Raw genomic sequence first — 13,283 nt, forward strand, 5'->3', positions numbered from 1 at the left:
GAAAAAAAGACTCTTCACTGAGAAGTGGTAGAAAATTTTCGGGTGCGTATACTCTGCAGGACATCTGGGGCTGCTAGTGCGAGCGCTACCTTAAGCGCGCTAGGGTTTCAGCCCTAACCTATAAAAGGGTCCGAACCGGCACACTCAGCGGGGAGGAAATCGAGTTAAAATTAAAAAGGCGAGAAATCTAGTTTATAGCTGTAGGAGAGGAGCAAAAAAATTGGTTCGACTCGATGGGAAGACAAAAAGTAAGCCCACGGCAGGACTCGAACCCGCAATCACCATCTCCGGAGGATGGTACCTTAACCAATTAGGCCACGCGGGCAGGATCTAGACAAATGACACGCAAGTAAGCTAAACCGTGCATTTTGAAGCGCCTCAAGAAACGCGAAATCCACACAAATTTATCCCCAGTTTCTTCCTACTTTTCTTTCTCCGAATTCACCATCAAATCTGCCATATCCCAGCTGGCTCGGCCGGAATTCGAGGTCAAAGTTTGCGCACAATAAGAAGATCTCAAGTGCGACCCCAGAGCTGATTTCTCTCACCTCAATTACTACAATGATTGGCATCAGACCGCTTGCTCGGCTTTCCCAAAGGGGCCTCATCTTGAGATCCAGCCCATTGGCCAGATTGGTTTTGCCAAAGACTTCCATATCTCCAGCACAGCGCCTAGCATTGCCCTTATTTCCTAAAGTGGGAAGGGCCTATTCCACGAAAACGGCACCACCACCGCCACCACCTCCTCCAAAGTCCGACAAAAATGCCCGTGGTAAGGCAATTCTTTCCAGAATCACTAGATTCTTCACCTTTTCGGCCGCCACAGGCATGGTCATCGGTGCAGTAGCCGTTTCTGGTCTCGTCATATACCTCATTCTCCTGGAGCTTTTCTTGCCCTCTGGAGACACCAGAACGTTTAACAAAGCCTTGAAGGAGGTGGAGAAGAGCCCTGCTGCTCAACAGGCCCTTGGCTTCAAGCTGGGTGACAGACTTAAGGCCTTCGGTGAGACCGGAGGAGACAGATGGACCAGAAACAGACCACCACAGAGCATCAAGAAGCGTGGCCCCGATGGAAAGGACAGATTGGCTATGCGCTTCCACGTGGTGACGCCCAACGGCCGTCATGCCAGTGTGATTCTCGAGCAGATTGACAATTCGTGGTGGAGCTCGGAGTTCTCGTACATTGCTCTTGAGTTGTCCAACCGCAAGGTGGTGTATGTGATTGAGCCCAAATTTCTGCCTAAAAACTTTGCTCCTAGAGGTGCCGGCTTCGGCAAGGGCACGGGCTTTTTGGGCTTGAACTGGGGCCCCAAGAAGGACTAGCCATCGAGGTATATATAATTAACGAAGCATGAACGGGGATGTAGGTAGGAGTTAGCCGGAGGGCAGTCATAATTTTCCGGCAGTCAATTGCGGATTTGAAGAAGTTTGATTCATCTGATTTGTCTGACTAGGTTGACCATCGGAGTTTGTTGGATTTATCACTTGACACAAATTGTACCTGAGACAAGATTCCTTTTTTGTAGAGATCACTCGCATGCTCAAATGCAATAGACATTAATCAAAATGGTTCAGTCCCAGTCAATTCTTGTGCAAAAGGTTGTATTCTTCAGTAAATATATAATCCACCACACAGCTATCACTTCACCACCAGACGACCTTACCGGACTACCTCAGGAACTCTTGAATTCAGTACATATTGCTTTTTAAAATCCCTCGTTACATTTCCATATTTTCATCAATTTTGGCATTACTACTAGCTGCCCTCCTGGCTAGACCCGCCAGCCCATGTAAAAGATCGCCATCATGAGCTGAAGCCAACGGCCAAACATAAGAAGATTCCCCAAATCGTGGGGATCAGCCCGACCGGCCCGGTTCAAATGGTACTCCACGATGCTGTTGTTCCTAGGAATGGCATAGTTCAGTGGCTGCGAAATCGTACTCATGGGCTCTACAATCGACAGCGACAGAGTCAGCACCAGAGACGATTCTGGAGATGCCGAGTTTGGAGAGGCCGAGTTTGGAGAGGCGGTCTTTTTCAAACTTTTCCAAAAATCCAGTCCACAAGAACCCTCTTCTCTCTCCTTCGATTTGGCCATTTTCGAATCACAAGACCCTTCTGCCGTGAGAGCCCAGGCTAAACGGTCCTGGGGCGCGCACCCACTAAATCTGCCGTAGACTCCCCTGGCACCGTCTGCCTCGATCTCCGAGCAGTCGATGTTTTCACACACCAGCGCCAACAATTCCCTGTTTTGTGAAGACAATTCGAAACTTTCGTAGTCGCCGGGGCCCGTCGTCGGCACACACGTGACCGCCAGGCGCAAACACCCGCAAATCTCCGGGTCTGGCTGTGGTGGGAGCTGGGCCAGTGCGGGCCAGTCGGGGCAGGCCGGGGCGAATTTTTTCGCCCTACTTTCTGTTGCCTTGGGCCGCGCGGCAGTGAACCTGAGCCGGAGGGTATCGAATTCTGCCAGTTTTTGCAACCGGCCCTGGGACTCGTGCACCACGCCAAAATGGTTTTCGTTTTCGAAAAACTCGTAGGCGACGCCTCCCAGCCACACCCCGGTCATCTCCGGGCCGTACAACGAGTCTGTGTCCGTAAACGGCCGGGTCTCACCAGGTTGCACCCAAACTCGCTGAGGAACACCGGCACCGCCAGAACCGCGAATTCTTCAGTTCTCGCCCGGAGCCCACTGGCTGCAAATGAAGAGTACCCACACCATTCAAACATATTGATGCCGTAGAAATCCGCCGTGGTGTTTCCACATTGAAAATACCGTAAGCTGTTTTCTCGTGTTTCTGTATCGTCGTTGGCAGTGTATCCAATGGGTATTTGGCGGTACCCTTTTTGTTTCTGGTAGGCCTTGGTGTCGCGGATGGCAGCCTTTACAAACGCTGCTGCCAGGGCGTCTTGGACAGAAGTCACCACCTCGTTTCCCGCAATGAATCCAAGCACATTCTCATATTTACTCATATTGTCGACCACCTGGCGAAAGTGACCAAGAAGCTCGGTGTGCCACGAAGGGTCTTCCCTATTGATGGAGTGCTTGGGCTCCAGAAGATCCACCAAAACGTAGATGCCGTTTTTCGCCAAAGCATGCATACATATCTCGTGGTCCTGGTCTGGGTCCACCTGGTAAACACGAACGGTATTAACATTGAGTTCCTTGAGGAGCTCCACGTCGGGAAGACACTTGGAAGGATGGGCAAGCAGGTCAATGTATCCCTTGGGGATTTCCAGAAACGGCTCGTGTTCGTACCCTGGAATTTGCCGTTGGTATGCTATGCCTTTGATAAAGAACTGGGACCCGTTTTCATCGAAAAACTTGTTGGAAGAGATGTGGATGGGGCCTTGAGGCGGAGAGGCGGCTACGAGGTTGAAGAGACACGGAATGAGGGCCTGTGAGGCCCATTTGTAGAAAAGCATGTAGTGCAAAAGTGGTTTTTTGCAACCGCGAGCACAACTACCAAAGGGTTGATCCTAGTGTCTATTATTTACCTATTAATACAGTCGTTTCTGGCGCTGGCCAGTCAATTAAAAGAAGCCATACGGCCTAAAAGAGTCCCTGGAGCCGACGGAGCTGGCTCTTGCACTTGCACTCGATCATGTAGATGTCCAGACCAGGTCTCACCAACAACCCAGCCTTACCAATCTTCTCCATACGTTCATTCACCTTCTCTTCGCCAAACGACCACGAAATCTCCTTTGGCTCGTCGCCTCTGCCCTGGCTTTCCAAGATTAAATGGTACAGGCCATTGTCGACACTGCCGGCTGAATGGCACACACTCAAGGTGTACATGGCGAGGGTTTTCCATGACGACAACTCGTGGATCTTGTCGTAGGATTCCAACTGCTTGTGGAGTCTCACTGTCATGCGGTCGAGCAAAAGCATGTGGGAGGCTGCTTCTTGTTGTGGTTCTTGTGGCACCTGAGGACTCAAGCTGTTTTCTCTCGAATCCTCAAGATGGATACTGGTCAAGGTAGACGAAAGGGAAGGCTTGCTCATGAGCGAAGACATCAACGTGGAGTTGGACTCGGAAGGTGTGGTTCTGCTGGGCGACTTGCTGCACATCATGTCCACCATGTCCTCCAAGTTCTTCATGAGGTCGTTCATCAAGCCACCGTTCAAGCAGCGGATCATGATCAGCATCTTTTCGCCATCAATGGAGTTGGTGGCCTGGATCTCCAAATCCAAAGCAGACGACTTTCTGACGTGGGTGCTGTTGTCCAAGTTCATGATAAGGAGAGGCTTGTCGACGACTTCGTCGTACTCCTCGTCGTACTCCTCCTTGAAGGTAAGCAACCACGACCTGTGCATCTCGTAGTTTGTCACAATCTTGACGAAAAGGTTCTCGTTGGTGGTAAGCATCTCCCATTTGGCACACTTGTGCTTCCACTTAGAAACCTTCAACGTCTTTGGCGACGTGGGTGTGATATAGAAGTCAATTGTGCTTTCGGAATTGATAACATCCTTCAACGAGCCTGGAATCTTCAAAGGCTGCTCCGAGGTGTTGCTCGTCAAACTCGTGGACGAGTTGTTGTTGCTAACTGGAGCTGGCGTAGGAGGCTTGAAGAAGTAGGTGGATGTAGAAGAGGGCAATGCAAATGGGGGTGGCAATGTTCTTCTGAAAGTGCTGGAAGTGGCACTCAGAGGACCCGAGGAGGTCTCTGAATTCTTGGGTATATTGGACAAGTCAAGTGGTGGAGGCTTCTGGACCTGATGAGCCTCCTTCTGCTGCTCAAGCGTAGGTGTAGGCAACTCTTTCGATTTGTCGACGGGCTTTTTGATTCTGGGCTCTCTAGGCTTGTTTTGTGGCTTCGAAGTAGTTTTTGGAGCACTCTTCTGAGCAGGTTTTGTCTTCTTTGGTGGCGCCTGGCTGGGCTTCTCCTTTGCTGGAACCAGCTCAGCTGGCTTCTCGATAAGGGATTCCTTAGACTTGTTCTTCTTGAACAAGCTGGAGAGGAAGTTTTTCTTTGGTTTTCTCTCGCCAATCTCATTAACAGAGGCAAATGATGGATTGTAGTTCTTGCCAAATTCGTGGATGTTGATCGCAGAACCAGCTGCGTTTCGGTAAACAGTTGCCTGTGGAGGCGACACGGATTTGGGCTTTGGCTTAACGATCTCGAAAGAAGCTTCAAGCTCGTCATCATCGTCGCTGCTTATCACAGACTCCACATCATCAGCATGGCAGTATTCGGCCTTTGCAGAGCCGGGAACCACACTGTTCACGACATTCATGGTTTTGATGACCTCGCCGGTTGAAGTTCTCCCGCTTTGGAGCGTCTTTCTCATGATTTCAGCAGGCAGTTTGACTTCCTCGTCAGAGGTGTCCTCCGAAGGCGGCGTGAAAGAGGCAAAGCTGCCGTTATTAGGTGAATCTGCCGAATCTTCGTCGGAGCTCAGGCAAGAAATGCCCAAACCAGCGAGCTCAAGCTTGTCACTGGGGACGAACTTATTGTTGATCTGAGGTAGGATTTTGGAGAGCTTGCTGTGCCAGCGTTCCAAGGTCTCGGGCTTTCCAGAAATGGTGATGTTGTCCAGGGGAGCTTTCGAGAAGAAAGAGATGGCTTGCAACGAAAGGCCCTCTTTACCAAGACCAATAGCAACTTCGTTGATACGGAACGGAGGGTACATCAAAAGACGAGGATCGTCGTCGCCCTGGCGCTGAAGAACGGCCAACGCGTTGAAATTCGAGCCTGGAGAACGAGGAGCACCTGAGCTGCTTTTGAGATTTAGAAGGAGCAATTCCACCTGGGCCAGGCCGACGGACAAAGGCTCGTTTTTCGTTCTGTCGACAATCTCGTCGATAGTAAATGAACAGGATACCTTGTTTCCGCCAAAAGCCTGGACATTATCGAACGAGATCTTGTCCAAGTTACGAAGCTTCAAGTGCTCCGAGTAGCGGTCGAGCAAGCTGGTGATGTTGCATCTGAAAGAAGTCAATTTCTCCACAATGAACGGGTTTCTCAAGCTGGAGATGGCCAGGTCGATGAAGGCCGAGTAGCAGCCCACATGGAGCACCGGTTTCAGGAACTTAGCGTAGTCGTAGTCCTCTGGCAAAGGGAAACACAGCAAGTAGCGTTCAAACACCACAAGTGCATCCTCAAACCACACAATAAAGTTATTGACCAACGTCTTGAAGACCTCTTTTTCATCATTGGCCATTTCCTGGTCGCACTGCCTGAGCAAGGCCAAAAGGGCCAGGTTCTGGGTGCACAAGCCGCGAACCACCAGAGCTAGTTTAGCGTCGCTCAGAGACCGCCGGCTGGATCTCACCACGCTGAGGATCTCCACCAAGTTGTTGTTTTCCTCCAACTCACACTGGGTGAGGGCGGACACAATCGCAGACATGGGATGAAACGGGGATGTTTTGCTGGGGCGATTACGGGGATGTTTTGCTGGGGCGATTGGGGTAGGTGATCAGATTTGATCGGCGGCAGCGAAATTCAAAAGATAACCACGAAAGCTAATCGCAGCCAAGCCGGCTCCATCGCTCCTTATATTCAGCGCAGCCAGGGCCTACAGCACGGCGGCAGTAGCGCGACCCTGGGGCAGGACTGCTGCTTATTTCGCGTCCCAGGGGGTGCTAGCGAGGCGACAAAGCGTGGACAAACGGGGCCCCGTGTTTTTAAATAATTGCAGCAAGCGGGATTCATGGATTGTGAATTTTTGCGAATCCAACCATGTAATTTTTACTTTCATCGTAATTCCCTTTGACATGCTAACGACTTGGTCTCTCTCAGTGGTCTCGGTCTCGGGCCGCGAGGTAAACAGACACGAATCGCGGGCGTGATTTAAGCCCACTTGGGCGATAATGACCGCCGCAACGGGAGGTGCACCGCTTCCACAGGTGAGACCCTCATTTACCTGCCGTTTTCGACGCTAATTGTGCTTTTTTCGGGCGCCATGCAAACAGATCCACGGCGCCGTCGCCAAATAGACCGATGGGGCGTCTGAGACATTTGGGCGTCGGTAATGCACCCACAGCGTCTGGGCACATTTTCGTACCACCGCCTGCCCGAAACGGCTGCGGCATCACACGGTGGATCGTAGCAAACCGTTACGGGTGCGAAGCTGTGTTTGCAAATTTCCCCAATGGTGACAAGGCTGAGGATCTGGCGTGGAATTGGATTTGGCTGAGGGTGCATGGTGAGCCGAGGAAACCGAGTGCATTAAGGTTCGGTCCGGCATTAAAAAACTGCTTTTGAATAATCCGTTTGGCGGGTTGCTTAAGCCAGTATATTCTTCAGTTTAAACTCTGTGCTTAAAGGATCTAGCCAGAAGCTTCAATGCAAGTTGTGCGCTACCATTGTGGCACAGTATCGTGGTAAGGGAGATTTGATCCCATTATAGACACTCGTCCGACAATGCATTGAATCAGGCAAAATCAATGGCTAAGGTTATTCGGCTCTGTTCGACTCTCTGCAATTGTAAAAATTCCTCGTTTCTGACTCCTTCACCACACGTCCTTCTCGACGATCCAGTCAACCGCCTCGGGAAGACCCTCGCGTGTCATTCCAGAAACAGTCCGAATGGTATACTTATCAAACGGAACCTCACTGGACAACTGTAATGATTCTTCAACCAGTCTTTCCACTTCACTTTTTTCTTCATCCCCCATCAAATCAACCTTATTGATCAACACCACGAAGTACACTCCCGATAGCTGGTCCTGCTGAATCACCTTCTCTCGCAACTCCTTGTAAGACTCTTCTAGCTGATCCACGTTGGACCCGTCAATTACCCAGATGATGACGTCGGATCGATCAAAGTAATTGCTCCAGAATCCCCGAAGCAGGAGCTGTCCTCCAATGTCCCATGCGTTGATATTGTAGCCTTTCCATGGGAATGTGTGGATCAGGAATCCAGTCGTAGGAGCCACGTCTCGAGGATCCAGACCCATGAGGCTGCTGACTATAGTAGACTTTCCTGCGTTGTCGAGACCCAAGATGAGGACACGGATCTCGTGGTCCTTGAGCTTTTGTTTTCGTATTATCGATAGGAGGCCCATTTGGGGATTGTGGGATTGATTTAGGGAAATGGGGATAGGCTTAGTTTGGAATTGGGTGTTATTGCTTTCAGTATGCTTGAGTGGAGTCTATAATGTCACGATCTGTGAGATTTTCAATTGGAGTAGTAGTCTATCTGTTGACGTCTCAATGCGTCTGCGATGCGTATTATGCTTGATCTAGAGATGATGTAACGAGGACAATAGAAAAGCACCACTAAAGTCGAACTTTTTTCAAAAAATTGAAACCATTAATTTCTCCAGCAGTTCAGACGACACAAAGCAAAAAATCAGACAATTATGCCATATTCTGGTCCCTCTTTATCGCCCGAACCCCAACTGCTGCAATGAGGTCACTCTGTGCACCCGTGCACCAACGCTATTGCTGCCCCAGATTTCCAAATTGCCTTGCTTTAAGCTTCATGGGTCGAAAGCAAAAACAGGCGTCGATCCTCGAGTTTTCCTTCCAACAATCACGTACACAAACCCATGTGGATTTGACGGAGGACGAACCCATCATACCGAAAATTACCCCGGAGCCTATCCTATGTCCCGTATGCGCCACCACCATGGAACCGTGGGACATGGATTTTCGAATCAAGCATGTGGAGGAGTGCCTCACAATGAGCACCGTGAACGAAGAGGTGTCTCTGAAAACGGATGAGGTGAAGATCGAGAATTTAGAAGAGATAAAGATTGAAACTGAGCGGCTGCAAAATGGCACCAGCGATGAGGTGAAGGAGGAAGCACGAGAAAGACCTCCACTTCCTGAGAAAAGCTCGTCATCTAGAAAGAGAAAAGCTTCGCTTTCAGCCGTACAAAAAGACAGGCTTCGGTATGTCAACTCCAAGGAGGAGGTGCCAAAAAGACAAAGACTGAGGGTAGAACTGGAAGAATCACCTACAGAACTTCTCCCGTCTTCAAGGAAAACCCCCATTCCAGACTTGAAAGTCTTGACATTTTGGCCCGATTACGATAGAAAATACGAAATCTCCATGGACGCCTTCAGTTTCAAGCCGCACGACACGATTACCCAGTACTTCTTATCGCATTTCCATTCAGACCACTACGGAGGCATCACCAAGCGGTGGCCTCGTGAAAGAACGCTTGGTTCAAAAATCATATACTGCTCCACAATCACAGGTAAGCTACTAACAATCAAGTTCAAGATCGACCCGGAGTTCATTTATCCGATGGACCCTGATGTGCGGTATAAGGTGTATTCATATGAGGGACCCGAAGAAGCCCACCCTTCACAGGAGAAATCCCCAGGTATTTATACGACGCCGATTGACGCCAATCACTGCCCTGGAGCAGTCATTTTTCTATTCGAATCCGTCAATCTACGAGGCGAATCTACATACAAATTGCATTGTGGTGACTTCAGAGTGTGCCCGAAAATGGTCAACCATCCAGCACTACGACCTTTCCACATTGAGCTGAAACTGCCACTTAAATTGGAAAAGGTGTACCTCGACACGACGTACATGTCGCCAAAATACAATTTTCCAAAACAGGAGCTCATCTGTTCCAGTGTGGCAGATATGTTCTCAGACCTTGTGAGCGACGATAAGCTCTTTGGCGAGTGGTTCGGGACACAAGCACAGAGCCGAATCACCGACTTTCTCTTCCGAGGGGCACAGAAAAAAAAGAAGAAGTTTTTGATTTTGGTGGGCACCTACGTTATTGGAAAAGAGAAGCTCGCAATAGCCATATCCAAGAAGCTAGAGTGCCCCATCTACATCTCCAACATCAACAGCCGGGGCGACAAAAAAGATATCATCAGAGCTTACGGTGACACTTACCTCGACTCAGTCATCACAGACGACGATCTCGGCGACCACCCCAATGCCATTATCCATCTTGTTCCCATGAAAATCGTAGGTCAAGCACAGGAAATGGCCAATTATTTCAACCACAACGAGTATTTCAAGCATTTTGAGCGGTGTGTGGGGCTTCGGCCCACAGGCTGGACCTTTGAAAACCATGTTACCGACGACAATTTTGTTGATGCTGAAGACGAGGTGCCCATGTTAGAAGCCCAAGGTGTGAGTCTTGTATCTCTGGTAAGTGTGCTTTCGCTGAAACCCGCCTACTCATACAAACACGACGTTCTTCGGCAGAACCCTCCCGACAAAATTAAAAAAGGCAAAATCGACAGCTCTACGTGCAAAATATATTCCCTACCCTACAGTGAGCATCTGTCCTTCAGGGAGCTCTCATACTTTGTTGTATTTTTCAACATCGGCGAGGTCATCCCCACCGTAAATGCCGAAAACGACTGGAGTCTCACCCGAATGCAAAAAACAATTTACCAATGGGAAAAAATCCGTGAACTCAAGCGTTCAGACAGACCCATTTTCGAACTTCCTCCAGGGATGGTACTGGCTGCGAAAAGACTCTCATTGAGCCAGCTATAATTTCCTGCACCGCCGCAAGTCATACCGAATCACCTACTACTGCTTTTACACCATGGCTCTTCCTACGCTGTGGAGATCTACTGCCCGGTCTACACGTGCAGCTCTAGCCGCTTTGGTGGCTACGTCATCATTGGTGTTGTTGCTTAAAATACACTATGTGAACCAATTGGAAGAACCCACCAGCCTACATGCTATCAATGTTCCCTTCATCCAGTTGATCCCTAGACACGCTATCACGCACCCCTGGGTGTTTGTGACGGCGATTTTTGCAGAGATTTCCATCTTGCTGTTCTTGGTATCCGCAGTTGTGCTTTTTGCTGCCACAAACTACATCGAGAAGTTCTGGGGCCCTACGGAGGTGCTCAAGTTCATTGTCTTGGTCGGCTCCATCACAAACTTGACCACGGTGATGATTGCCATCGTGAGTAATATATTCAGAGAAGACGTGGGCGGCATGGACAAGCCATTGGGTGGCGGAATCTCGTACTTTTTCGGGTTCCTCGTGGTGCTCAAGCAAATCATTCCAGAGCACAATGTGATCTTGTTCCAGGGCCTCATCAACTTCCGCGTGAAACACGTTCCATTCATGCTTTTGGTGGCGGTAAGCTTGTGGTCGTTGATTGTCTCGAGATCCTTATACCCTGCCGTGCCCTCTGTGGTGTCCTTTTTCGTCTCATACAACTACTTGAGATTCTACCAGACCTTCTCGAGCGATCCACTTTTGCCAGTTACGTCGGTCAGCGGTGACCAGAGCAACGCCACCGTCACTAGCGGAGACGCGTCCGATGCCTTCCAGCTCGTGGAATTCTTCCCTCGCGCCATCAAAGCACCCGTGTCGGTGGTTGTAAACCTGATCTATGACGTGAGTGTGCTTTTGGGCATTGTGACGCCATTCAACGATGACGCTGTCGAACAGAGTAACTTGCGTGCCCAGAAGCTTTCTGAGCAGGTGAGCCAGGCTAACAGGCTGATTGCCAACTCTGTGGCTGAGAGAAGAAGGCAGGTTGCCCTTCAAGTGATCGAGGACCGCGTCGGTCTGACATAATACATTTATTGCATTCTTGAGTGCTACAGGGAGTTTCTTCCCTCGTCATACAAACATCGGGTTTTTTATACATTCCATTGCTTCAGCCGCTGTGCTTCATCGTAGAAGATTCCTACTAACCTCAAAGGATCGCTACCCTGCCAGATTTTCTTGGCCTGTCTTACCTCGAAGTCTCACTTTTGCAACATATAAGTGGAAACACATTGTACACTTTATGTCAATCACTAAAGAGCACAATTTCTTCAATTTTGATAGATCCCCAATCTACAATTGCTTTTTAAATTTTCATTTTTCTATATCTATCTTCCACCTAGGTGTCTGTTCTTTGTTGTGGTTTGTCCTGCACTCACCATCACCATATCTTCGCAAAACACCAACCTCGTTTTGATCCTTCCCATTCATGCTTACTCTCCGATTAAGGCCCAAGCTGAAGGCAAGCCAATCCAGCCCGTTTTTGCCTGAACCGGCAACTTTCAAATCCATCCGTCCGAGAACCAACAAATTCGGCATCCTCTTATTGGTCGCGATCGTTTTCTGGTTTTTCAACCCTTTCAGGTGGGTCACCTACCCATTTGCTCCTCCAGCTCCACGCTATCCAGCAGCATACCCTTACACATCAGAGCATGTCATCGAAACACCATCTAAATATATATACCCTGTGGTGGAAGACGTGCCAAAGCTTAAGGAGCTTGGAGCGAAAAACCTTGTGAGACAAGTGAGAGTCCAGGACGCTGAGGTCCCTGAATTGCAAAAAACGTTGTTGCAGTCGCTTAACGTGCTCGACGACAAGGATCCTGTTGTTCAAAAGCAAAAAGAGGAAGCGGAGAACGCCAAACTGGAGGAAGCCAGAGTCAAGAATGCCTTCAAGAATCACGACAAAAAGGTGTTCAAGCCAAAGTCTTTGAAGAACTATCCCAAGGCAGTCATCGTGACAGCAATCGACTTTGACCGTTATTCCGTGGACGCCATTACAAAAATCATCCAAAACAGAGTCGATTACGGCTATGCCCAAAATTACGGTGTGTACGTCAGGTGGGTGCAAGAATTTGTGCCGTTGATGAACTCCTTGAACTTTTTGACCGATAAAGAACGGTCAAAGTGGGTGCGTATCTACTGTCTTCGAGCCGCCATGTTTGCATTTCCCCACGCCGAATGGTTCTGGTATTTCGACCAGGACGGTCTCGTCATGAACCAAAAAGTTGACCTTATAGAGTATTTGGTCGACACCGAGTCCTTGAGAAAGAGCATGCTATTGGAGCAACCTGTCATCCCGCCTGATGGACTCATCAAAACTTACAAAAACGTACAGCCAAACAGGGTCAGACTCATTTTTACACAATCCGATAGAAAGATTGAGTCTAACTCTTTTATCGTCAAGAATGACTTCTTGGGCAAGGGTCTACTAGATACCTGGGGAGACCGCTTGTTCCTCAATTACAACAATTTCCCTTATGGCCCAGAATCGGCCATTACACATTTCTTGCAATGGCATCCCTTTGTCTTGAGCAGAACAGTCATTGTACCTGCTAGAACCATCAACTCCTTGCACAGCGAAAGCGCTTTAGATGATAAAGCACAGGATCAAATGCATTACTATTCCGGGGATTTGGTGGCTCAATGGTCTTCTTGTGAGACACCTCTCAAATGTGAGGAGGTCCTCAACGGTTATCACGCTTTGTTGAAAAAGGACGAGACCCAACCCAAAAATTAGCATTAATAGACGACTACTTATGAAATATAGCTACGCTGCTGTAAATTTTCGAATACAACTGTATAATTCAAACCAATATAAAATAATGAACAGACAT

The 13,283-nt window shown here is 49.0% G+C and overlaps 7 protein-coding genes and 1 non-coding gene across 8 annotated transcripts; 4 read left to right on the plus strand and 4 right to left on the minus strand. All coding sequences in view use genetic code 12, as the record gives it.

Annotated features, from left to right (window-relative positions):
* Positions 1–251: 251 nt before the first annotated feature.
* CXQ87_002195 lies at positions 252–325 on the minus strand. Its single transcript has one exon. It is a non-coding gene; the product is annotated as a tRNA-Arg (tRNA).
* Positions 326–561: 236 nt separating this feature from the next.
* On the plus strand, positions 562–1,323 carry TIM21 (Tim21p; the record flags this gene model as incomplete). The annotated part of the gene is made up of 1 exon (XM_025480712.1): positions 562–1,323. One exon carries the CDS (start codon positions 562–564, stop codon positions 1,321–1,323), a length of 762 nt encoding a protein of 253 aa, XP_025335012.1.
* Positions 1,324–1,772: 449 nt separating this feature from the next.
* Positions 1,773–3,427, minus strand: PGA5 (1,3-beta-glucanosyltransferase; the record flags this gene model as incomplete). Its single annotated transcript, XM_025480713.1, has 2 exons — positions 1,773–2,670; positions 2,715–3,427. 2 exons carry the CDS (start codon positions 3,425–3,427, stop codon positions 1,773–1,775), a joined length of 1,611 nt encoding a protein of 536 aa, XP_025335013.1.
* Positions 3,428–3,554: 127 nt separating this feature from the next.
* On the minus strand, positions 3,555–6,353 carry CXQ87_002198 (uncharacterized protein; the record flags this gene model as incomplete). Its single annotated transcript, XM_025480714.1, has 1 exon — positions 3,555–6,353. One exon carries the CDS (start codon positions 6,351–6,353, stop codon positions 3,555–3,557), a length of 2,799 nt encoding a protein of 932 aa, XP_025335014.1.
* Positions 6,354–7,458: 1,105 nt separating this feature from the next.
* On the minus strand, positions 7,459–8,013 carry CXQ87_002199 (Arf family GTPase; the record flags this gene model as incomplete). Its single annotated transcript, XM_025480715.1, has 1 exon — positions 7,459–8,013. One exon carries the CDS (start codon positions 8,011–8,013, stop codon positions 7,459–7,461), a length of 555 nt encoding a protein of 184 aa, XP_025335015.1.
* A 566-nt stretch (positions 8,014–8,579) lies between these two features.
* Positions 8,580–10,430, plus strand: CXQ87_002200 (DNA cross-link repair protein PSO2; the record flags this gene model as incomplete). Its single annotated transcript, XM_025480716.1, has 1 exon — positions 8,580–10,430. One exon carries the CDS (start codon positions 8,580–8,582, stop codon positions 10,428–10,430), a length of 1,851 nt encoding a protein of 616 aa, XP_025335016.1.
* Positions 10,431–10,482: 52 nt separating this feature from the next.
* Positions 10,483–11,475, plus strand: CXQ87_002201 (uncharacterized protein; the record flags this gene model as incomplete). Its single annotated transcript, XM_025480717.1, has 1 exon — positions 10,483–11,475. One exon carries the CDS (start codon positions 10,483–10,485, stop codon positions 11,473–11,475), a length of 993 nt encoding a protein of 330 aa, XP_025335017.1.
* Positions 11,476–11,875: 400 nt separating this feature from the next.
* MNN11 (alpha-1,6-mannosyltransferase) lies at positions 11,876–13,186 on the plus strand (the record flags this gene model as incomplete). The annotated part of the gene is made up of 1 exon (XM_025480718.1): positions 11,876–13,186. One exon carries the CDS (start codon positions 11,876–11,878, stop codon positions 13,184–13,186), a length of 1,311 nt encoding a protein of 436 aa, XP_025335018.1.
* Between the last annotated feature and the right edge of the window lie 97 nt (positions 13,187–13,283).

Source organism: Candidozyma duobushaemuli (assembly GCF_002926085.2).
Source record: "Candidozyma duobushaemuli strain B09383 chromosome Unknown B_B09383, whole genome shotgun sequence".
Taxonomy (NCBI): Eukaryota; Fungi; Ascomycota; class Pichiomycetes; order Serinales; family Metschnikowiaceae; genus Candidozyma; species Candidozyma duobushaemuli.